The sequence below is a fragment of the Thermochaetoides thermophila genome (genome assembly GCF_000221225.1).
Source record: "Thermochaetoides thermophila DSM 1495 unplaced genomic scaffold scf7180000011820, whole genome shotgun sequence".
Classification (NCBI taxonomy): Eukaryota; Fungi; Ascomycota; class Sordariomycetes; order Sordariales; family Chaetomiaceae; genus Thermochaetoides; species Thermochaetoides thermophila.
Window position 1 is genome coordinate 2,942,836 of NW_006383036.1, and position 23,710 is coordinate 2,966,545.

The 23,710-nt window shown below is 50.6% G+C and overlaps 6 protein-coding genes across 6 annotated transcripts; 2 read left to right on the forward strand and 4 right to left on the reverse strand.

Moving 5' to 3' along the window:
* Positions 1-429: 429 nt before the first annotated feature.
* CTHT_0058000 (uncharacterized protein) lies at positions 430-925 on the forward strand (the record flags this gene model as incomplete). The annotated part of the gene is made up of 3 exons (XM_006696057.1): positions 430-458; positions 576-669; positions 737-925. 3 exons carry the CDS (start codon positions 430-432, stop codon positions 923-925), a joined length of 312 nt encoding a protein of 103 aa, XP_006696120.1.
* Positions 926-2,435: 1,510 nt separating this feature from the next.
* Positions 2,436-3,638, reverse strand: CTHT_0058010 (uncharacterized protein; the record flags this gene model as incomplete). Its single annotated transcript, XM_006696058.1, has 6 exons — positions 2,436-2,476; positions 2,540-2,900; positions 2,955-3,040; positions 3,101-3,164; positions 3,223-3,297; positions 3,420-3,638. The coding sequence occupies 6 exons, from the start codon at positions 3,636-3,638 to the stop codon at positions 2,436-2,438; spliced, it is 846 nt and encodes a 281-aa protein (XP_006696121.1).
* A 3,345-nt stretch (positions 3,639-6,983) lies between these two features.
* On the reverse strand, positions 6,984-9,719 carry CTHT_0058020 (uncharacterized protein; the record flags this gene model as incomplete). Its single annotated transcript, XM_006696059.1, has 7 exons — positions 6,984-7,039; positions 7,105-7,273; positions 7,429-7,840; positions 7,913-8,169; positions 8,264-8,639; positions 8,707-9,058; positions 9,428-9,719. 7 exons carry the CDS (start codon positions 9,717-9,719, stop codon positions 6,984-6,986), a joined length of 1,914 nt encoding a protein of 637 aa, XP_006696122.1.
* Positions 9,720-12,416: 2,697 nt separating this feature from the next.
* Positions 12,417-12,917, reverse strand: CTHT_0058030 (uncharacterized protein; the record flags this gene model as incomplete). Its single annotated transcript, XM_006696060.1, has 1 exon — positions 12,417-12,917. The coding sequence occupies one exon, from the start codon at positions 12,915-12,917 to the stop codon at positions 12,417-12,419; it is 501 nt and encodes a 166-aa protein (XP_006696123.1).
* A 6,672-nt stretch (positions 12,918-19,589) lies between these two features.
* On the forward strand, positions 19,590-22,223 carry CTHT_0058040 (uncharacterized protein; the record flags this gene model as incomplete). The annotated part of the gene is made up of 1 exon (XM_006696061.1): positions 19,590-22,223. One exon carries the CDS (start codon positions 19,590-19,592, stop codon positions 22,221-22,223), a length of 2,634 nt encoding a protein of 877 aa, XP_006696124.1.
* Positions 22,224-22,709: 486 nt separating this feature from the next.
* Positions 22,710-23,444, reverse strand: CTHT_0058050 (uncharacterized protein; the record flags this gene model as incomplete). Its single annotated transcript, XM_006696062.1, has 3 exons — positions 22,710-22,727; positions 22,800-23,195; positions 23,253-23,444. 3 exons carry the CDS (start codon positions 23,442-23,444, stop codon positions 22,710-22,712), a joined length of 606 nt encoding a protein of 201 aa, XP_006696125.1.
* Between the last annotated feature and the right edge of the window lie 266 nt (positions 23,445-23,710).

Below are 23,710 nucleotides of genomic sequence, written 5' to 3' on the forward strand. Positions count from 1 at the left end.
GAGAAGTGGCTGCGACCCAGACTTCCAAGAACGACAACCGACTCTGGGTCAAAGCGCGTTGGAGGAATCATAAAGCATTAACACTGGTAGACAGCGGTGCCCAAATGGACATCATCGATTGGGCTTATATTAACCGGTACCACGCTCCATTCCAGTTCGGGTCGTTATGAACCACGAGTCTGTCTTGAAAGCTTGAATGGCTCTGTAGAATAGATCCTTGCCTCGCGCGTAGTCAGCCTGCTTGACAAAGAACGAGCGCATGAGTTTAAGCAGGGAGACAGAAGATGACTGCTTATTGCATGGTTTCCTGAGGCTTACCTCTCCAAGGAGGGATATAACTCCTTTCTGTTTTGAGCAAAGCCATTTGCTTCTCACTCTATGTCCATCAAAGTGGCCTAAACCAGTGCGTCTGCGTCTACATCACCCATCATGCCTTTCTTCCCAAGCATCCAAGCTAAGTAGGAGACATTGGGGAGATCATCCCCAAACAGTTCGCCGCCTGCAAGGCAAATTGAACACGGACACACACCATATGAATCCCGTCTGGACCTCTATTCTACCTATTTCATCTCCAGTACGACTGCCATCATCAAGCCCGAGCCCGGCCACATCAAGCTCTGCTCAGGGCAGCATTATGCGGCCTGCACACTCGTTGGTCTCCTTGTCTGCGTAAGCCCCTTCACATCCCCCTTCCCTCCCTAACAAAATATAACCAAAGCTCACATCTCTGTCCCAGGGCTTAACCCACACCCTAATAACTCCCCTCGACCTAGCCAAAGTCCGCCGCCACGTCGACTCCTCCCTCTACCCCTCCAGCATCCGCGGTCTACAGCACATCTACCGCCACGAGCTCGGCCTCCGGGGTATTTTCACTGGCTGGGTGCCTACCTTCCTTGGCTACTCTGCGCAGAGCTCCTTCAAGTAGGGTGGTACGAGGTCTTCAAAAAGATGTACTCCGACCTGGCCGGCCCAGAAAACGCATGTCGGTACAAAACGGAGATATACCTCGCTGCATCGGAGGCGGCAGAGTTTTTTGGCAGGTATCGCGCCATGTCCGCTCGAGGCGGTAAAGGTGAGGATGCAGGCGGAAATTCGAGCCCTTATAAGGGCATGGGGGACGGCTTGAGGACGATCGCTGCCGCGGAGGGGGTGGTGGGTGGGCTGTATAAGGGGTTATATACCTTTTGGAGCAGGCAGATTCCGTGTACGATGAAGTTTGCTTCGTTCAAGACGATTGTTGAGCTAATTTTTTAGAAGGGGTTGCCCGGAAAGAAGAGCGATTATGGCAGGGCGGCGCAGAGGGGGGTGTCGTTCACCGTGGGGTATCTGGCGGGGATATTGTGTGCTGTGGTGTCCCATCCCGCAGACGTGATGGTCAGTAAGTTGAATGTGTATTGCAAGTCAGATGAGGGATTTGGCGAGGTAATGAGCAGGACTTATAAGGATATTGGGTTCACGGGGTTGTGGAATGGGCTGGGGGTAAGGATTGTCATGATTGGGACGTAGACGGGGCTGCAGTGGATGATTTATGTGAGTGGCTTTTTGGAAGGGTTCGAGAGGTCTCTTGCTGACTCTAATCAGAATTATTATTTCAAAATCTTTATGAGCTTCCCAACGACAGGGGAGCCCGCACCACCGTCGAAGTAAGTTGTGCAGCAGTGATTGAGGTGAGGGCGAGGGGAGGGCTGTGGATGTCTTACTGTATTATTAGGGGTCTGTGGCTGTTGGAAAAGGGGTGACGGTTTTGGATGCTAAGGACCTTCGGGTTAGGGCTTAAGCAGTTTTTGATTCTCAAGATGAGAAAACCAACGTTCATGATTGTAGTTGAGAAGACAAAAAAAATGAACTGCCTAGGAATCACGACTTATATAGACATGCTAGCCACGCAGTCAGAGCCACCGGGCTTATGAACAAGGCAGTGATCGACCAACAAACAGGAACAAGGCCACGGGGCACTCGAGTAGTGCATTGAGCATTGAACGGGCGATCTTTTTATCTAGACTCTAGGAACAAAAAAGGCAAAAATGATCCGAGCCAGGATATATCCAAGCTGCTTCTCTACTGAGCAGGGGTCTCAGGCGAGGTGAAATTGGCCATACAATTGGCATACTTAGTCAAGTACTCGCTGATCACCCAATCTAGTAGTCTCGTCAGCAATCGCTCGAACAAGTTGGAGAGTGGATGAGATTGTCAAGAGAAGAGTGCTTACAGGCACCATCCGCGCCGCCCAATTGCCAAGCCAAGTACTCAGGTAACTCGGCGAGCTCCTCTCCGTGCTCAAGGTAGCCTAAAAGTTCGACTGCATCAAGCTGGACGTAGTTTCAAACGGTGTTGATAATGTTGATAGCGTCCTTGACGTCGGTGTTCAATGTCTCTCTAAGCGCGATGAGCTCGGAGCGTGACTTCTCAATCATGCCCTTTTGCTCCTCGAGGGATTACATCCTCTCCTGCTTATCCTCAAGCTTGCTCTGGTAGACTATGAATCGAGTTAGAAAACCACCGAGAACACACTAAGAGGAAGGACGTAGGAATGGAAAACCTTTCAAGCTCACGCCCAAGCCGATGACGGAGGCGAGTGTGCCAACGGCAGCAAACGCGCCGAAAGCGATGATAAAAGGGGCAAAAGGTCCTGTTGCGTAAGCAACGAGTCCTAGAATGGGAATTGCGACACTGGCAGCACCGGCCGCGATGTCGAGGCCGATGAGCGCCGACTTGATTTTAGCGATCTTCTGCTCCAAATCGCCGATCTCCTCGCGAAGCTGCGCAATCTCGGCAGTAACTTCGTTCTCTTTCTCCTTCGCCCAGCCCTCGAAGCGGCCAGTATATTTCGCCATTTCTTCCGTGAACGCATTGAAATCATGTTGAATCCCTTCGGAATCGGTCTCGAGCTGCTCGACCTCCTAAAATAACTGGGTCAGCGTTGCTCTTTGGTAGTGGGACAACCATGAGCATACATTGATGAAGTCTTTGATGATGTTTACTCTGGTTTCGGACGTATACATTTCATCCAAAGCGACTTTCACAATGACGCTGTCAAAATCTGTTACAAAAGTTAGCTTGTGGTGATGTAGACACGGGGAGATGGTGGTGAATGACGTACAGCGAGCCTGGTGAGCAATTTTGATGGCAGTTTGACGGCTCCTCTCTAGGAGGTTAAGGTAGGCCTTTGAGATGCCTCAACTCCAATCTCAAAACATAGTAGTTAAGAGCAATATGTCATACCTGGCGGAGCTGCTGAAGATCTGTGACCAGCTTCTTGGAGGCCTCGGAGCCATCCAGAGTGGAGATGGAGGACGGCTTTTTTCAACACTGCCAAAAAGTCCTCAGCAACCTTCTTACAAGCGGTGGCGCACTGCTCAGCGTTCCACTCCAGATGTTCACGTGAGTTCTGAATGGCATGATGCAAACCCTTATTGAACTCCTCCCGGGGTCGCTTCGTCGAACTTGAAGTCCAACTTGTCAGCGTCATGAGACGCAAGAGACTCCTTCTCAGCGTCGCTAAGATTGCTGATTGCATCCGCAATAGCACTGGGCGTCGGGTTAGCCTTGACGGCGGCATCAAGCTTGCCGATGACCTTTTCGTATGACGGAGGTGCCGAACCCGGAGTGTACTGGGGAGGTGCTGCTTCGGTGGTCATGGTAGCTAAGAAGACTTGTGAAAGCAATGAGGAAGTTTGTGACTCTGGTGCTTTGGAAGAGAACTCTGAGAACTGTGTTGTAGTGTGTTGTAGTTGCTGAGAGGAGAAGCCGAGCACTGGGGGGAGAGGGAGATCAAAGGGTATAAGTAATGAATGTAATCTTCCTAATGTGGGAGAACAGAATCAGATAACACAACCTCTGGAGGTGATATTCCTGTGAAGATGTCCCCGAATTGCTCTGCATCAGTAATGCAGAGCTATCGGCCAAACTCAGCTGAGAGTGTGTTTTCAGCTGGCTACTAGCGTGTTGAGGCTGGCTGGAGTGTATGTGATCAATCATCGGTTCAATGTGAATGGGTCTATGGGTCGCAACCAAGCAAGAGTATATGCCGTCATTGTATGCACCCGTATGCACTATGATGAGAGAGTGTTTTTGGCTAGCTACGAGTGCGCTGGGACTTGCTGTATATGAGATCTTCCTGAGGGGTCATTGGGCTATAAAAAATGGCACATCATACATGTCGTCAGTCTATTCACCATAAGCACTACGCCAATTAGGCTGCTTCTCCTGTATTGTAGCGTTCAGCTAATGCATGCTCTATGATATAGAATGCTCATCCCATCCATAGACTTGAGCTGGACATCGGTACGGTAGCATTGGGGTAACCGGTGGGAATGACCTCTGTTGTGGTCTCGCATGTATGGTGGCCTCAGATAAACGTTGGTGTCCAAAGAGCTAAGATGCTGCATGCAAATAACTAAGGTGTCGGATTCAACGGGCAGGGATCACGGAGGAGCAAAGAGAGATCTGGGACCGGAAATGCAGCTGATTTGAGCAACAGCCTACGTACACCCAGTTTCTCACTGTTTCTATTCTTTCGCCCTTTGAAATCGTTGAGTGTAGATCATTACGTATCTTCTTGGAGACAATGCGAGGCACACGAGTTGCCCTGTATTCCACTGACTGATGGAAAATGACTTCCAAAACATGTGTACATGCCTGCGCAAACAAGAACCTCGTCTGGATGTTTTGATTTAATGGCAACGTATGACAGCTATGGCTTGTCACTCGGGATCGCCGATGCCATGTAGCCGATCGGATGTGGGGTCTGGATGATAACCTCTTGCGAATAGTGCGTTGGTGCAAGTCGCAGGTGCTTGTGGTGAGACGAGTGGTTGGAAGATCGTTGTCTACTTGTCGCGAGGTGATCTTAGGTCTTGATGATGATACTCTGTGCCTGTGTTGTGATCTAGTGAGTTCAGGAATTATCAAGTTCTGTGTCAAATAATGGGCAACCAGATGTTCTTTCTCAGCCCGTGGCATTCACTTGTCCATGTTTTTTGAAGGTTACCGCCTTGGCAGGCCATTTGGAGGTGGCTAGCGAGATGGCCTTGCGGAGCCGGTTTCGGACCTCCTCTCTCGGGATGTTAGTGCCCCGACCTTTCGCCGCACCGAGCGCCGGCTGGAGGATCGGGTGTGCGGGCTCGGTGTGGGCCCGGGGAAGAGGGGCGGCGGTGGGGGTAGGGGTGGGACGGTTGGCGCTAAGATAATAAGCCTCATTAAGGTGAGGGTTCAGGAGGCTACTTTGGTTTGTATAGGTCGTCTACTAAAAACAAAACCACGCAGAAATGCTAAGCCTACCCCAGTAACCTCTAGCTCGCCTGTGTGCAGTCTTTTTCACTGCAAAGAATATCGCATGATTAATCAGTCCTTGCATATATTAACAACTTGGGCAGGCCGGACTGCATATACCTCTGTTGTACCTCACACACATGACCTGTAATGGTGGACCGAAAGTTAGCCGTGCCGCTTAACAGGTACCCTCCGTTTCGGAACCGTTTGGACCACTCCGTTCTTGGAGGGTGCGACCCAGTCGGATAAGATAGCGGCGGAAGCAACCTGGTTTCTGTAGAAATTCGTACAAGCCTCTCTGCAAAACTTCCATGGAGATTTGGGGGTCCGAGTCTCTGGATACCTGGAGCTCCTCAGACCACTGTGTAGTGCTCTTCGTGTGTGTGGGCCAGGGGAAACAGAGAGACGGCCCACTACTACTTTTAGGGCGTCTTGAATCTCCCAGGCATAGTCCTCAAGATCTTGCGAGGAGAGCATTAGCCTTGGTTGGGGCAGAAAGACCTCTAAGCCTGGAATAGTGAATGGGAAGTGCAGAGGCAAGTAAGGGCAATAAAACAGCAGAGTTGAACAACAGGGTGGCCTGGACTGTGCGCGGCCGACGAGTGATAGGCTCATTTTACAAGAAAGTACGGAGATATTCGGCTTGAGCCTGTGTCACAGGACTAAATTAGGTATGAAGGCTGCTTCTGCATTTTGCGGCACTAGCAGGCCTTATTGCAAAGTGAACAAATACTTCTACCTCGAGAATTGTTTTGTGAATATCCACCATGTTCTTCATCTACGGTCATCCGAGTTACCGTCCCTAAAGCCGGTGGCAATAACTATGGCCTGATTGTCCATCTGGTTTGGCTGGCTGAATTATCTCCGGTGGTTAGCATGCCTTGGGATCGTTCGCCAACCCCACTATCATAATTTCTTTCCTATATCTCGGATAGGAAGGATGAACTTAAGCCTAGATGTCGTAATCCTGGAATATGCACTTACAACAAATCACAAATTTCCTTCAGGCCTTATACAATCTTTTGTGTAAGTAGTATGTAGACTATGCTACCTCCACGCTCGCCGGCGTAATGAGCATGACCTTGGTGTACTGCGGCGTTCCCGGTTAACACGCAGTTTGCCACTATGCAGCCTACTGTCTGCTAAGTACTTCTAATCTGGATATTAAGTCGACGTACTAAGCTTAAAAGTCGACATTCCTCTAACACCCCGATATCCTTGCTTGGATTTCTACAAGAATTCTCTCATAGAGGTCTTTTTTATTAGTATAACGAAAACATGAATACGAGACAGGAGCGAAAGGACGGCCTGTCCTAGCCTCTTGTCTTCAGCATGTACAGGGAGCTTGGGAGACAAAATCTTCCACCACCCACTCTTCATATCCTCTCTGTTACTGCGAACGGTGCCAGAGACTCAAGCGCAACGATGGTCTACTTGCATGGGGGTGGTTATGTTTATCCACTGAGGGAATCTGCGCATATGGCATTTATCATGCATTACGCCGCTGCAGCTCGTGCTAGGCAAGTTGTGGTGGTAGAGTATGCGCTGGCTCCCGGACATCCCTATCCAGCAGAGGTGGTCCAAGTTATTGCTGCAGTTGGCACTTGATAGAGTTGCTGGAAGTGCCACCTCCCGATATCATTCTAGCCGGGGGACAGCGTAGTTGGTTAGATTGTTGAGGCACTGCTGGCTCATGTGGCTCAGCCGCCACCCTACGCGCCGCTGTTGAGGTTGAGCGATAAGTTCTTCTGCAGCTCTACCCATCTATCTATTTGTGAGAGTACCAAAAGGGCCAAGCAGCTACGATCTGAACGAAGACCAGAATTACCGAACACGTTGCCAGATCGACGGCTTCAAAGAAGCATCGGGAGGCAAAGAACGGGACATGCGAGCCAATCTTCGCGATAGTGATGGCGCGCATGATGTATGGAGCATTGTGTTCAACAGAAGAAGAGGAGGCCTTGTGCACAAGGTAATGATGACGGTAGAAATTCGACATCTCCTGCGATATGCATCATAATTATTCAGACATAAAGATGGCAATCAAGGTCTTTGACCATATGTTTGCTTGCGCACTCTGATCAGATAGGTTCGTTCTAGATCAACACAGAGCTAGTGTTCGCAGAAGTTGTAGCTCCCTTCTCTTGGAGAGCCTACCTTCCTGCCATCAAACATGGTACGCTCATCCATCAACTGTTTTAAATGCGTCTCAGCTTCTTCCTTAGTCATCAAAGTCTCCATCTCCTTGCATTTCGTCAAGATCATGTCCTTGAGCTCCGCTGGTAAGCGAGCGTACGAGGATCCGAAGACCATGCGCAACACATCATCGTTGGTCGTCAGAGGTTCCTCTTCGTCGCTGGACTGCTGATGGGGTGGATCGGTTGACAGATGCTTGGCTGCTGACGAAAAGTTCTCACGCATAACCTCGGCCCACCAGTCAAAACGTTGTGGAGGGACGTTTGCTGTGGAAATAATGCGCTGCGATGGGTCGACCAACCAAAGAGCAATGAAGCGCCTGTGACCTGGCTTGGTTTTGTCCTTGAGGCCAAAACCAGACACGCGATGTTGCCTGGGTAGTGGATAATGTCAGAAAAGGCGCTCAAGCATTCATATGTAATTTGCGGTGATCCGGATGACATACATGACATTGGGGAAGGCGAGGAAACGACCTTCACGCGTTTCGACACGCCCGTATGCTTGGATGGCTGGACCACCAACTAAGCTCGTTCCACAGACGTATCCGTAGAACTCGTGCTCGTTTTGCCCAGTGAGCTCTGAAAGCTCTTCCTGTACTTCATCGGTGACCATCCGAAAGGACAAATAGCTCGGAGTAACATTGTCAGAGTCTAGGTAGTACAAGGCGGTTGCCACTATATGCTCGTTATTCTTGCCCTCGATCTGCAGCACTGGTAATTAGCGCAAAAGGTGTCCTTGAATGCATGGGCCGAAGAAGAAGAGACACACTGATTTCAGGAAACCTCGGAGAACTTACATGCCAACCACCTTCAGGAAACATTGGCTTCTCAGGCGTCAATTCAATGGAGGCCATTTTAACGATGACCTGCAGTCCAGTGTCTTTAAATTGCGTGCGAAGATCTGAGGAGGCCTCGAAATTAAGTGGCCGGAACTCCTCCGGCTCGGGAAGCTTCGGCTCTCGCAGCTTTTGCCATTTCATGCGTGCAATGTCTCGGGCCCTTCGTGCCTCCTTGTCCTGCAGCTCTTCTCGGTCGCGAAGGGATAGATAGTGTTCTGGCGCGTCTTCATGCCACATGTCAATTTCGATCTCTCCATGTTCGGCCTCATATGAGGCAATGAGGTCGAGATTAAGCTCATCCCATAGCTCTTCAGCTTGTTCCCCGTTCTCATCACTAAGTCTCAAAGTCAGCTCTGGAAGTTGAATACTGGCTGGGTAATCTGTATATGTCCTGTTCTTACTATACCAAAGGTCCGAGGCCAATCCGGCGAGGAGTGATACAAGGCCGGCCTTCATACGTCCAAGGCGTGAGGATTCGATCCCAAGCTGGAATAGCAATCTCGATGAGCTGTTCAGTCAGCCGGTATATTTCCGGATGCTTGGTTGGGTGCAGATTGTTGATGTAGCTTGTGAACTTGACAGTGCCATTGTCTTGGAATGAGACATTGGCCGGTAGCCACTGATACTTTTCAGACCAAAGGATGCTGGTATTCCTTGGATCAACCTTTGGGATGATCGGCGCTCCCTTTGTTACCCACCGCTGGATAGCATCTTCTACTCCAACCACCTCATCGCAGAGAAACCTAGTTTTTCCTAATCCCATCAGGAACTAGCTCCATACCAGTAGGAACGATAGAGGGTAGTAGTAACTTGCTCACCGTAGACAAATGGGTACCAGGATGGGTGAACCAGGTCTTGGACCATGGAAGTGTCCGTGCCAGGATGCCATAGAGGATCTGCCTGCTATTCTGCCTGCAATTTCTTGAAGGCGAGCTGGAACTGATTGTGAAGGTCATAACTGACAAGGCTATCTGACTTGATCACTGCGTTGGCATCGGCATTTAGAGTGTAAATGAGCCCAGTTTTTTGAAAAAAACTCTGCCTTTTGTTTCAGCTCTTGAATACACTGTCCTCCACACCCAACGTTAGCGGCTTCGTCCAAGCTAGAACCGGCCTGCTTACTGACATAATCAAACGCCTTTTCTGAGATCAGTCGTGTTTTCTTTGGCACACGGAAGCCTGAACGCAGCACCGACTCCGGGACGATGTAAGTCCACAGCCCCATCTCATCCTGAGTCAAGGCCTCCTGGCGCCATTTCGCTACAATAGTCTCGTCTTCAATCTTGGTGTGCCAGTTAGGCTTGTCAGTCAGTGCATCCATGACCATCATCATTGCGACCTCTCGGACCGGTAGGATAGGCGTCTTTGTCTCATGACTGGATTGCGATGATCCAAAAACATACATGGGAACCATGGCGGTTCCATATCTTAAGGCATCCCAATACGCAGGATCATTGCAGCGAAGATATGTCAATGGAAGATCAACGCCCGGATATTGGTATGTGTGCTCCATCATTGCAGCAGACATTCCTGACAAAACACAGTTTTACTGGTTCAATCGCTCGCTGCCCGAAGAGTCGAAATGTCGAGAATAAGTACTGTGGAAGGTGGGGCAGTTAGAAAGCTGTTGCATGCGGCGTGGGACGATTTTCGTTAGCGGCTAAGAGCTGTTTCAACAAGGATCATCTAATCAGACTATTGCTGCCTAACCTGCCTACAGGCAGCAACGCGGACACTCAGGTGTCTCTTTGCTGTATCTAAGCTCTTTGCTTCAAGTAATGCTTGGGTAGTGTTGCAATGAACGATTCTCCAGTCTTGAAGTCTCGAGACCGCGCTTGTTGTCCTACTGTCTTTTGCTTCGACTCTTTTACTTCGACTAGTTTTTATACTCGCGGGGCTTCTGTCTCACCCTTATTAATAGGAGGAAGACAAAGGCAACAATAACAGTATGATGTATAAATGTGCTAACGTTGCAACAGCTTGGAACACAAGAATCGAGTTTGTCATTGGAACGTATGTGATCAGAATTACTGTAAATGGCATCTTCTACAAATCTAAGTATGTTCGGAGGGAATTTACCGTTAACTATTTTCATTAGGAAGGTTTACGTAGCCGTTTGCCTCGACCCCCTCCCCTCCCTGATTATTTTGTAAGAGGCATAGACCCTAGTATCAAATACCATTTCCTCGGTCATACTATATTTCACCGACATCATCATCTTGCAGTTTTGACTAGAAATCATTGATCCGACCCCTAACGTACCACGACACGATGGGTCGCAGATGGAGTCAATCTTTCCGTGCCGACCTGATCCTGTGAAATGTCTACGTAAGAGCTCGTAGATGACAAAGCGATATCAGCGCGCTCCTGCCCTGGTGTCTGGGGGAAGAGCTGTAAAGGAAGCGGTGCAGCGGTCGCCCAGTAAGGTGTTCTGGGGATTGGGCTTGTCGTTTCGGTTCTCGTGACAGCACTTCAGAGGCTAGTCCCAACGCTGCCAGATCTCTCACAAAAAATTGTGGTCGAGACTGGGGTTGGGATACCGGTTCAGAAGAAAAAGGTGGTGAGGGGCTCCCCTTGGTCATGTGACCCGGCGATACAGTGCGCTAGATGCCTAGCGTTTTGGTTCTTGTTGCAACACAAGGGGATCTGGGTTGATCCAATGTGTATTGCTGCTGTTACTAAGCCACTGCAGCACGGCGTCATAACGGGTCGTGCCATGCGGCGATGTGAAGTAGCGGTGCTGGTGCCATTCATTTGCTGCCAGCTCCGCCGGTGATACTGGTTGGACTGGGAGCATGATAGGAGGCATAGGAGGTTGATTCGCAAGCAGGTGGCTCGCAGCGACAGTAGTACTCGTTGGCGAAGGCATTGAATGTCCAGGCGACCGCCAGCCCATAGAGGACTGCACTCCAGGACCACAAAAATGGCGCCGCCGCTACTTGCAACAATGCTGCCAGACAGCAAGCGTGGCTGTTGATATCTCTTTTGGCGATGGCAGATGAAGAGGCAACAGTCAGCCAAGAGTGCGATAACAAAAACAATTCCGCCAACCGAGATCCCAACGATCGTGGGTGTGACAATAAAACAAATTGCAAGCCGGCGGGGCCATGCATTTTACTTTTGCTGGACCTACCTACTTAAGAAAAATCGTGTAGGACGGATCTGTAGATACCTGTGGTAGGTTTCCGTTCAGAGCCCTTTGCAGGGCTGTCTGTCACTTGGTGGCGTGGCGGGTGGTAGAGGGGAAGGGATAAAGGGGGTCAGGAAAGGTGAAAATGCAGCACCGCTATGTAGAGTTATAAGAAAAGAAGGCACAAAAGATATGTTTTCCTATTCTTTTCAAGCCTACTTAAAGATGTAAGCGGTAATAATTTCTCTTGGCACATGTTATCAATAACCTGTCATCTTCTGAGACACCTACACTGCATGCCTTGAGGATCAATGACGGTCGAGTAATATCGAATGTTATGTTCCTCAATAGTGGACTACAAATGCTAGGTAGGTAGTCAGTACGGCTAAGCGGGTGAGTGATGCATGAGAATTGCCTCCTCTCGATTGATGTCTGCCATCGATGCATGCATACTAACCCGCTGAACTGAACTTCCTAACGGTCGCCATTGTGGAAGTTGTAAGACCGATCATTCAAAACATTCCTCCATATGTTTCCGTCAATGACTCCTGGAGAAAGCAGGAAAAACAGTAAAATAAAGGGTTCTTGCACCAGGAGAGTATACCTACATAGTACAGTCACAGTTTGATCAACAATAATCACAAGGTAGGAATTGAAATATTGTCGACCAACCCTGTCAATTTAGCTCATCTACCAGCTGCGAGTCTCTAACTACCCAACAGCTTGGCCACTTGCAGCCAATGTTTCTACCTCCAATCCAAGTGATGATGATGCCCAGAGTTCCAAAAGTCCGCACTGCAGGCGTCAAGCCACGCATAACAGTTGTATATAGTCCCCTCAAAATTATATCTCAGAGAAATGGAAAAAAGGAAAAACAGCGCCGGTATCCCAATGCTCAGCTTAACAGCAAACCAGACAAACAAAAAGGAAAAGAACCCAGTCTATCCCACTAACTTGTCACCCTCAAGCTCAACTCCCCTTTTACACAACCGGCGCAGCCTTCTTGATATCCTCAATAGCCTCGCTCTCATACTTCTTGAAGTTCTCTAGGAACAGCTTGCCGAGCTTCTTGACCTCGGTCTCAAAGCTCTGGGCACCAGCAGTCCAGCGGTTCTTGGGGTTGAGCAGCTCCGAGGGCACACCAAGGCAAGTCTTGGGCACCTGGAGGTTGAAGACATCGTAGGTCTCGTGCTCGACCTTGGCCAGCTTGCCCGAGTGGATGGCGTCGAGGATGGCACGAGTGTACTTGAGCGGGCAGCGCTTGCTGCCCTGGGCGAAGCCAGCGCCGACCCAACCGGTGCTGAGCAGCCAGGCGTTGGCGTTATGCTGCTCATTCTTGTCGGCGAGCATCTTGGCGTAGCGCATGGGGTGCGGGGCCAGAAAGGGCTGTGCGAAGCACGGTGAGAAGGTCGCCTGGGGTTCGAGGACACAGTCCCCGGTGCCGTCCATCTTGGAGATGTAGTCCGATATGAAGCGGAACATGGTCTTTATTATCCCATTTGTATCATTACGCGCTGGTAACTTCCAGGGCCGCTCACAGACACATTCAATTTCCGCAAGCTCGTAATCCGCGGGGAAAGTAACCCAATCACACCATGAAGTTTCAAGATCAACCCTAGCAGCTGTTTACCTGGTCTCCAATAGAAGTAGTCGAGGACGTCCCCTTGAGAAATTCCGGCCTTCTCACTCTGTCATGTATGGTAATCCCAGTGGTAGACTGCATAATTGAGCAATGGGTATTCCTGCTTTAACTGCATCAGTATGTCATAAATAATTGTGATAATTGACGTAGAAACATGGTATGACAGGCTCTTTGAGCTCCCGCAGTATCGGATGTTCCAAGATCTCCCTCATTGTGAAATACTGAATGCAAATCCTTGCCAGCTGGTAGTGTGCACGGCCTTGCTCATTATCATCCAACTTTTGGTTATTGTCGTTAACCGAGGCCTCCAGCATTCCAAGCCCTCGTCGGAGTATAAAGTCCTTCACAGTCTGGTGAATGAACTGTGCTTTCCGTCCCTCGCTGATGAATTCAACGAGACCCAAACACTTAGCCTTGAATTGTTCTATCAGTTGCTAGATCTCCTCTTCTTGATATGCGTTTTCATTTTTGACAGCTCCCTTAACCAATAACTTGTCAGGGGGAATTTTTTTCACTGATTGCCATAGCGTGATGCAATTCCAGAACATTCAGCGGCTGCTTAGTTAGCATAACAAATTCGACGCATCAACTTGATTAACTCAGGTCTGCTTTTGCGGCGGACACCTTCAAGGATGCTGGAATAAAGATCGTCGAGCTCCTCCGGCACATGTCCCACTTCCTTCAAAATTGCATCAAGGGTTTTAAATTCATATCAGCTTGATCTTATCACTCGCTCAGCCACAAGGCGTGCCCATATAAAGACTCCATCTGCCTTGTGAATCAACTCTGAAATCTCGGTTCCTCTCCCAATGATGGAACTTGAGCTGGATAGATCAGACTCAAATCATACGGTCCCTGCCACTCCATACTAGGCGCACTTTGATGAAAAGAGAACATGGCCATGGTGCTTCCAATATTTCCGGATGGGATCAGTCCTTGATCGGTGTGAAACGCCTCTGCGTCGTCCAAGTCCGCTCGATCTTCGACCCCTCCCATGCCCTCAAACTTGGAGTTCTTTCTTATTTGCGCCAAATACTCAGCCTCATTGCCCAATCCGACTTCCCCAACCCCTAATTCTGGTGCTTTTGAGAAACTATCTGAACCGCCATCCATTGACTCCGCTGAATCCTCGAAATCATCTTGCAATATCTCCAAATCCCTTTCTGTGGCCCCAGCTTTCTCCAAAATTCTCCCCGTTTCTTCTTGGGCTTTCTTCCGCTGATCTTTCGATATCCACACGTGGAACATTTCGACATGGTCTCGAATCTCGTCATCCATTTCCATATCCCAGTCCCAATGGATGGCATATCAATACGCAGTTCTACCTTGAACATCTCGTTGGTGGAGATCGGCCCTCTTTTCGAGCAGAGCCTCAATCTTTCCACCAGAACGACAAATCGCTGCCCACGTGAGAGGGGTTCGGCCATGCTTATCCCGACAATCTATACATATTCCTAGTGCACCCAACAAAATTTTGAGGCTTTCAGAACATTGCCAATAACTTATAACTGCTCTGTGGAGAACAGTCAATCCATCATCATTTTGCAGGTTGAGGTTGATATGGGCACTGTACCGCATAAGCAGCTCAAGTATCTCCTGATTACCACACTAACGGCTCGATGAAGCGGTGTATTCCCCCACTGATCTTGAAGGTTGAGTGCTTGAATTGCATCTTTGCCTTGTGTGATGAGCGGCTCTAGTATAGGAGCTGATGTTGTTCCTCGTTTAACGCATTCGAAGTCATAGGGCTTGCCACCAATTGCTAGATGGATTGGAGTTCTCTCCCGATCATCTCTCAAACACACATTAGCACCTTTCGCCAAGAGCTTCTTTACCAACTCAATCTAGGAATGTCGAACAGCAATATGAAGCAGTGCTTCACCAAGTGTCCCCGTGGTATTGACATCGCGATTTGAAAACTTGTCGACCATGCTGTCAGAACTGGAACGATAATCCAACGCGACATCCAGTACAGCCAGGTTGGTGTCATTAATGCCAGCAAGTTGAGGTAAATGCATTGCTAAACACCAGGAAATGTCCTTCCATTCTTCATACAACGCCTAATGAAATAGGTTGAACTGATCCTCTCTCTTGCACAAACTGAGCTTTCTGTGAAATATTCGATCAACTGACCGCTGTTATTATAAGCCAAATCGTATTGTTCATATAGCCATTTCACGATGCGATGCCAACCGTGTTTAGCTGCCGTGAGAATGGGAGTTTGGCCAAAGCAGGAGAGTCGTCTTGTAAGATGGCATGCAGCATCATCGGGCGCCTCTTCAAATATAAGCGTTATAGGTTTGAGGAGTCCACCTCGTGCGAAGAGATGCATTAACGTCATTCCTCTGCTAGAGACTTCTGGATCCGCCGGGTCAAGTGATAAACCGTGTCATGATCGATCGAAGGGGTTTGGCCGGTTATTGTCCACTACGTCCAGTGGAACGTGTAATTCGTGATCAGTGAGATACCACTCTTTATAGGTATCTGTTGCATAGAAGATATCCATTAGCTTCATGATTAATCCTAGTCGCACTCTATCTTGCCTGCACTGGAAGTAGTCAAGAAGGTCTCCCTGTGGGATGCCCAAATTATCGCTAATTCTGGCATGGTTGGCCCAGAGCAGGATTGCTTACTGGAGGAATGGGTAACGGTCGTCCAGATTATTCATTATGCCATTAATGTGCTTGGGCTCATGCATCGCCGGCAAAATAGGATTCTCCAGGCTGTGGACGGATTCGTCCGCCAACAGTTTATCCATCGTAAAATATAGGATGCAGGTTCTTGACAACATATAGTGCGCACGGCCTTTTTCGTTATCATCGAGCTGGTGATCTGAGCTGCCAATCACCGACCTTTCAAGGATTTTGAGCCCGCTTTCAAGCATAAAGTCCTTCTCGGTTTGATGAATGAATTGTGGCCTTGGTGTGGAATGCGTAGAATCGGTGTCCGGAACTTCCAAGATGCCCAGGCTTCTGGTCTCAAGCTGTTGTTCTATGAATTTTTTTGTTGTTTCGAGACCAGTCCAAATCCTGTTGTGCTCCTTTGAGCGATTGGCTTTTAGGCATGAATCCTGGGCAAACGGTCATGGCGTCGCGTAGTTTCCAGATGTTCAAAGCACTCGGAAAATACTGGTAGCAAAGCCAGAGAATCAACCTCAGCAGTCTAGGCTTGTCTTTTTCTTTGGCTGCGTCAATAATACGCTGATAAAGATCGTCAAGTTCGTCGGGAACTTCATCAATCTCCTTCCAGGTGGTTTCGAGGCCGTCATGTTCGCTTATACGATCCAAGATTCTCCGTGCGACAAAACATGCCCATATAAAGACCCCGGAAGCTCTCCAGATAAGGCTTTGTATCATCCACTCCCCTAATGTGGATTCAAGCTTGTCCGTTAGATATGTTTCAATATCTTTGTTATTGTGCTCATGCACCTGAACTGGGGCTGTGGATCTTAGATCTTGAAGGATGGGGTAGTTGCGACGGGCCAGGCAGACACGCAACTTAAACCTCGAGTACCCCCCCTTCCTGTTTATGTCGGTAATGAAGTTATCCACAGCCTGGATGATATTCTTTGCTGTCTGGATGTTTGCCTGGCGTTGTCGTTGTGTAGGATCTCTAGCCGAGTGATAATCAGACTGACTCGGAGCCTCCACTTCATCTAGAGCATCGAGAACGACCCAAAGTGCCTTGCGGGTAGCTGCTTGCCCATATTCTTGAAGTTCTCCGCATTCCCATTGCCAATCGGTGTCAGGTCTTGAACCCATTGACTTCATCTTCTTATTGAATGTCGTAACGAATTCGAGGAGTGGCCTTTTGACTTGGTCGAGAGGAGCCGCGGCCGTGGATGAAAAAGTGACATATGGCGAAAGGAATTTGTGCCGCTTTCTTTCAAATGTTCGACAAGGAAATACATGAGCGTCGACTTGCCAGAGCCGGGTTTTCCTTGTATCCGTAGTATGCTATGGTTCCGACTATCCATCCATTTCTTGTATTCTTGCGTGTCTAAGAGCCAATTGCAGGTGTTGGCCGCAGGGCGATGGTCATATGTCCTGAATTGGTTATATCTACTGTTCATTTCCTTGAACGCCAGCGAGCGAAGAAGGGCTGTGTTAAAAAAACGATTAGTTAATTGCCAGGGCAAATAGCGGCATGGTGGAACGGATAGGACACAGGCGATTGTTATTGACGTGTCCATTATAGACGAGACGAGTCGCTATACACAACTTCCCACAGGCATTTCACATACCGTCGATGTTGAATTCTGTAGCAGACTGCATCATCTCCTCCAGATGCCAGAGTAGTCTTCCATATCCAGTTTCGTTTGTTGAAGCGAACTTGACCATGTCGGAGTGGCTGGCATGAACTGACCATATTGGATAATGTCAGCTAGAGAGTGTTGCCGGAGGAGGAGGAGGAGGAGGTGGTGGTGGTGGTGGAGGAAATGGGTGATGAAGACAAACGACAATTTCGTGGATTTACTTACTGCTAAAGTTCGGCCACCCCGGTAATACCTTTTTAAAAGTCAGCAAAAGACGTCCTAAAAACAATCGTGGAAAAAAGTCCCTACTTACTGCCGAGTTCCTTTTCAACAACTTCTACTTCATTGACCCCACCTCCCAAGCACTTAATGACCTTTGTTTTGAGCTCTTCAAAAACACAAACAACACGAAGGGTCCGCTTGGCCTGCAAGTCGCGCAATAGGTTGACAAACTCATCGTGAACAGATGCGAGCACCTCGTTGTCATTCTGTAGCACATCGAGGAGTGTTGTATTTACTGAAACAAGTCCGGTCAGACCAAGTGCAGTTGCTGTCCAATCTCCCCACCGTGCAATTGCAGCCCCTGAATGCGGGGTGCCTAAGAAGATGATGCCGCAGAGTGACTTGAGTATATTTTTATATGGCATACCGAGCTCGCTCTTTGTATGCGCAAAGAGCAGTGCTTTTTTGCAGACGATTCCACCAAAGCTATGTGCCACTAAGATCAAAGGACGGTTGGGATCTCTGCGCCGTATCATGCAAAGGTCATTGAGAAGGTTGTTTGCATGATCATGAAGCCGGTTCTTTGATGCTCCAGAACTTCCCCCATAGCCAGACTTGACCACATATGCGTCATATCCAAACGTCAAAAGGCGAGACCGCCTGAATGTATCCTCTTGTGGAAGGAACTCCTTTGGCCACGGTGTTGTCTTTGACTTGTGTGTCCAGGTGGAATCACGACTGCCTGAGAGTCCATGGACAAAGCATATGTCACAAATAGCATCTTCACAATCGTACCAAACCTCGATGCCATCTGGGAAGTTGCGAGGATCGAATGTGGCCTCCTGACGCAATGCGTTTTGACGTCGTGAGGCCGGGATGGTGGCTGAACTTTCTGCTGGATGACTGCCTGTATCTTCAGATGGAGTGATATGGTAGAGCAGAGATTCATCCTGCCATTTCATTGGAGTGGCCGAGCGGTTTGCCATCCTGAACAGAGAACGAAACCTCCGTTTTCCCATCCGTCATCCGGGAATAGGGCAGGGAGGAGGAAAGGGCTGGAGGGAGCAGTAGTGAGAAGCGAGGTGATGCTCAGACGGGGATAAAGATGCAGAGATCACCTCGCTAGAGAGGACACACTGAAATTGGGGCTTTGGGTGTCGATGAGAACGGTGTTGCCATATCATTCCCTCTCTCACCTCTTTGCACACTGGGCACTGCAGTAAGATAGAGTGAGGTTTGAGGATTGCTATGTGCAACCATTGCCCGACAGCCTTGATTCGCCCGCTTCTTTGTATGGCTTCGCCCAGCACTTCATAACGCGGGCATCCTGCGGGATAAGCATCCAACACTTCCAATCCCGATAGCAGGTGTGTGAAACAGACATTCTGGGTGCACCTAACTTGCAGAATGAGCTGTGATGCGGATGTCTTGGCATCAAAGGGTTGGTGTTCAGGTGCTGCATTAAGGGAGCTACAATGCAGCAGTTAAGTGGCTGTGTGGATGACTTACATTGTATGTAAAACATGGGTTGGTTGGTTGGGCAAAGGAACTACAAAGCCCTGAATGATGTAGCCTAACCATGGCCGCATGCATATCACATTGACAGGGCTTCTTGAAAGTCTGACTTTGGCTAACCCTCGTGTAGGTGCCACAGAAGCGCTGTCGGCAGCTGAGCCCAGCCTCGCGTTGTGTCGCAGCACCAACCGGCCAACCCCATGGTCCAGCCACAGCTTTTGGTCCAGGTTCCCCGGAAATCATTACTGTTTACATTTGCATCGTGGTCGCGACACGTGCCGTCCCGCGCCACCCGCCGATTTGGTAGACGGCGACTCTCCGAGTGAGACAAGTCGCCGCGGAAAAGGCGAGTGCACTTGAAACGGGGAACGTTGACCGGCCCGCTGTGGGTTGGACTTTGAGTGCCGAGGGGCTGGTTCAAGGCTCGGGGAGAAGTTGATCACTGCCATCCCACTTTATCTTGATACCCATCACCCCTCCCCAGTTGTCCCAATTTTTTTTTCTTGCGACCCCTCTCAAGATGGGTCTCCTAAACCTCACTCGGTCCCGCGACTCGAGATCAAGACGGCCAAAGCTGCCGTTATACCGAGAAGTCCCTCGCCAGGAGCGCACACATCGCTCCCAGCGCTCCCCAACAACCAAAGAGCGCTACTCCGATTCCTCAGACACCTCAGATGACGAGGAAGAAGATGACGACGATCTCACCGATGCCTCGTCAGACAACTCCCGACACACATCCGCCTCGACCTCCTCGTCCGCGGCCATGATATCTGCTGGCCCTACTCGCCGAAACGTCGCCACCGCCCAGACCCGGCGGCCGGCCACCCGAAAACCAAAGCATCTCTACCGCCTCCCCAACCGCGTCATCCGCTGCCTCTGCATTGGCATGATCACCACCATCATCATCTTCATTCTCGTCCTGATTCGCGCCAGCCAGCTGGAGAATAGGCGCATAGCTGAGGCCCACAAGAACAAGCGACCTGCTGCTAATAATCACGAACCCCCACCGCCATGGGAAAAGTTCGACTTCCTAACGAGGTACTACGGCGGTGTGAAGACTTTGGTGTTGCTCAAGGAAAACAAACCGCAGTATCCCCCGCTAACGGAGGGCGAGGAACTTTTTAACGTGACCAAGCCGCAGACGTGGCAGGCGGAGGTGCAGAAGAGGCCGATGCCGAAGAGTAAGCCGTTTGGGGGGCATCCGTCGGCGGTGTTGCCGACTGTCGAGGGGGATGGGATTCGGGAGTGCTCGCTGGACGAGGAGGGGTTGGTGAAGGTGCCGGGGATTCGGTATCTGGAGGGACGGCCGAGCGGGTTCCCAGAGAATATTCTGGGCTCGTATGAGTTGCTGTCGCTGCCGGAAGATATCTGCTTTGATCGGTTTGGACGGTATGGGCCTTATGGGTATGGGTACTCGGTTGGGGCTGGTGGATTAGGTGTTGGGGAGGAGGGTGATCGTGAGGGTGCTGAGCTAGTTTGGGAGGGGGGAAGGAAGGTTGATTACAGGAAGATCGATTGGGCTAATGTTCAGCGTCGGTGTTATCAGGCGAATGCCGAAAGGTATAAGCCGTATGTTGAGAAGGAAGCGCCGCCGAGGGGGTTCTATATTGGCGATGGACTTCAGCTCCAGAGCCCGAAGGTCCAGGGGCGGGATACTACTGACGGTCATACCAGAGAGAGCACCACCGAGGAGCCAGCCAAGCCGACGGGCAATCTTCCCAGAACGGCTGTCGTGCTCCGGTGCTGGGACGAGTTTGTCTGGCGCGAAGAAGACATCCTAAACCTGCGAGCTCTCATCTCCGAGCTCTCTCTTGCCTCAGGCGGCAGCTACGACGTCCATCTCCTAGTCCAAGTCCGTAACGACGCGGCGAACCCCGTTTGGGCAGACGAAGAGACCTACCGACGACACATCAACGAGACCATTCCCGAAGAGTTCCGCGGGCTGGTCACCTTCTGGTCGCAGACCCAAATGCTTGCCGTCTACCAGGGTATCCTCGACCTCTGGACGCGTGGTCCGAACTTGCCTGTGCACGGCTCGTACCGCGGCTTGCAGATGGCCATGCAGTATTTTGCGCATAATCATCCGGAGTATGATTACTTCTGGCAGTGGGAGATGGATATCCGGTATATTGGTCACTATCTGGATCTGTTTACCAAGTTGGAGCGCTGGGCGAAGGAGCAGCCGCGTAAGGGGCTGTGGGAGCGCAATGGGAGGTACTATGTGCCGGCTGTCCACGGTTCTTGGGAGGATTTCAAGCAGATGGTTCGCGTGCAGGTCGAGCACGGCACCGTCGGCGTCGACAACCCCTGGGACCTTGGTAACTTCAAAGAGAAGACCAACAACAAGTCCCCTTCCACTCCCCACAGCGAACAACCCATCTGGGGCCCCCTCCGCCCCGAGTCCCCCTCCGACTGGCTCGACCCCTCGTCTGACCCCTCCCCACCCACAACCTACGAACAAGACGCCTACACCTGGGGCGTAGGCGAAGACGCCGATCTGATCACCCTCAGCCCGATCTTCGACCCCGATGGCACGACCTGGCCTTTGGCCGACGACATAACAGGCTACAACACCACCTCGGGACCCCGCGGCAAGCCCCCTCGCCGCGCACAAATCATCACCGCATCGCGCATGTCCCGCCGATTACTATTGCTCATGCACCGACACACCTTCCTCAAGAAGCAGCACGCCTTCCCCGAGATGTGGCCCGCCACGGTAGCGCTTCATCACGGGCTTAAAGCGGTGTACGCGCCGCATCCAGTGTATGTGGATCGTGCTTGGCCGACAGAGTATCTCGCGGGAGTGCTGAACGCAGGAAAGAATGGGGCGTCCGGGGGAGCAAGGACGAGTGTGTACGGGGAGAGGGAGCATAATATGAGGGGACTAACGTGGTTCTATAATGCGGGGTTTGCAGGGAATTTGTATAAGAGGTGGATGGGGCTGAGGGTGAACAATGATGGTGGGGAGGAGTTTGAGGTGGTGGAGGATATGGGGAAGGAGAAGGATGGAAGTACGCCGGGGAGGATGAAGGGGGGTGAGGGGAGGATGTGTTTGCCGCCCATGTTGGTGCACCCGGTTAAGGAAGTCGAGTTGCCGGTTGTGAAGGGGGCTGAGGGGGAGGAGAGGGTTGAGGGGTTGGGGCCGGATGCTTAATTTTAGACTATCTTCTCCGATTTTTTTTTTTTCCTTTCTCTGTTGTTGGTTGGGCATTGGGATATATATCTGGAGGAACTCTGCTGATATGACTTGCCGACATGAGCCATGATGGTTTGTAATATGCGCCGTGAGCATCAAGTAGATGATGGAATGAAATGTACAATGATCTTGTCCTTTCACGTGGACATCGCCCAGGCATCATTGAAGGTCGTTTATTAATATCATCCGGTGCAAGCCCGGGAACTTGTACATAGCCGTCGCGACAGTGTACATCGAACATTGATTTATGTGGTATGATATGAACATGCTCATCCAAGACGCCAAAGAAACCCACGGTCCCATTTTTTGCCCTCTCTGCCTCTCTCTCGATCCAGCGCCAAACGTGGACTAGACGTGAGAACAAACGCATAAGCCGATAGCAGCAGTAGTCGCCAGTAAGTCGTACTCGTAGCAGTAGCAGTAGCAGAAGAAGTAGCTTCTCGTTCAAACCACCCTCTTGACCTGCACGCCGAGTAGTCAGCACCCTCTGTGACGAGAAATGCTTTCCTAGACTCAGACTCTTGGCCGTCCTACCTCGAAGAAGCGGCGCAGCCACCAGACCTGGAAGAGGCTTTCCCCGATGACGACGCCAATCACGAAGATGTTCCACCACTTGACTCGGCTGTTTGTGCTCTCAGCCGTGTTGCGGTGCGTGCGCTCGCGGACCACGATGTAGCTCTGCTCGTCCTTGACGCGCTCCAGCAGCTCGGCCATCTTGCGGACTTCGACCTCTAGGGGATCTTGAGGCACGTCGGCCTCGGAGACGTAGACAATGCCGTGTACGTTAAACGAGACCTCCTTGGTGTTGGCGCCCCAGTGCTCGTTGCCGAAGCAGTATGTGTACTTGCCGTCGTGCTTGGCGTCGAATGAGAAGTCGCCGTTGGAGACGGACTTTTCGTTGAACTCGTACTGGCCGATGGGGTTGGTGATCTGGAGGTTATCAGTAAAGAGAATCAACGATCACAGCTAGATAGAGAAAGGACGCACCCAAAAGTCAATGTCAAGATTCCCCGCGCTGCCAAACTCGCGATCGCCGACCTGGAAGGTGACGGTCATCTTGTCGCCGGCATGGAGGTTCTCGTGAAAGCACTCGCGGCCATGCGCCGGCAACTGGATGTTGTGGGCCAGCCCTGGCACCAGCAACAAGCTGGCCGAGAGCAGTAGCTGCGTCAGCTTCATCTTCAGGTATGTTGTTGTGCGGCCTGCGACGGATATCAACGTCAATGCTGTTGATTTCTAAATTCGAAGTCGGTTGCTCGCCGCTACTGACGGCTCTTGTTGTCAGGCCCCCCGTCCGCTGTCAGTGATTGCAAGGACACCTTGGACACCTTGGCGATTTGCGCTGGGATTGGTCTCCGATAGGCCAGCTGCCACCTGCCACAATCTGTCAGGGCGCAGGGCTCAGTCTCCAGCAACTCCAGCCCCATGGAGCCACCCGGCCTGAG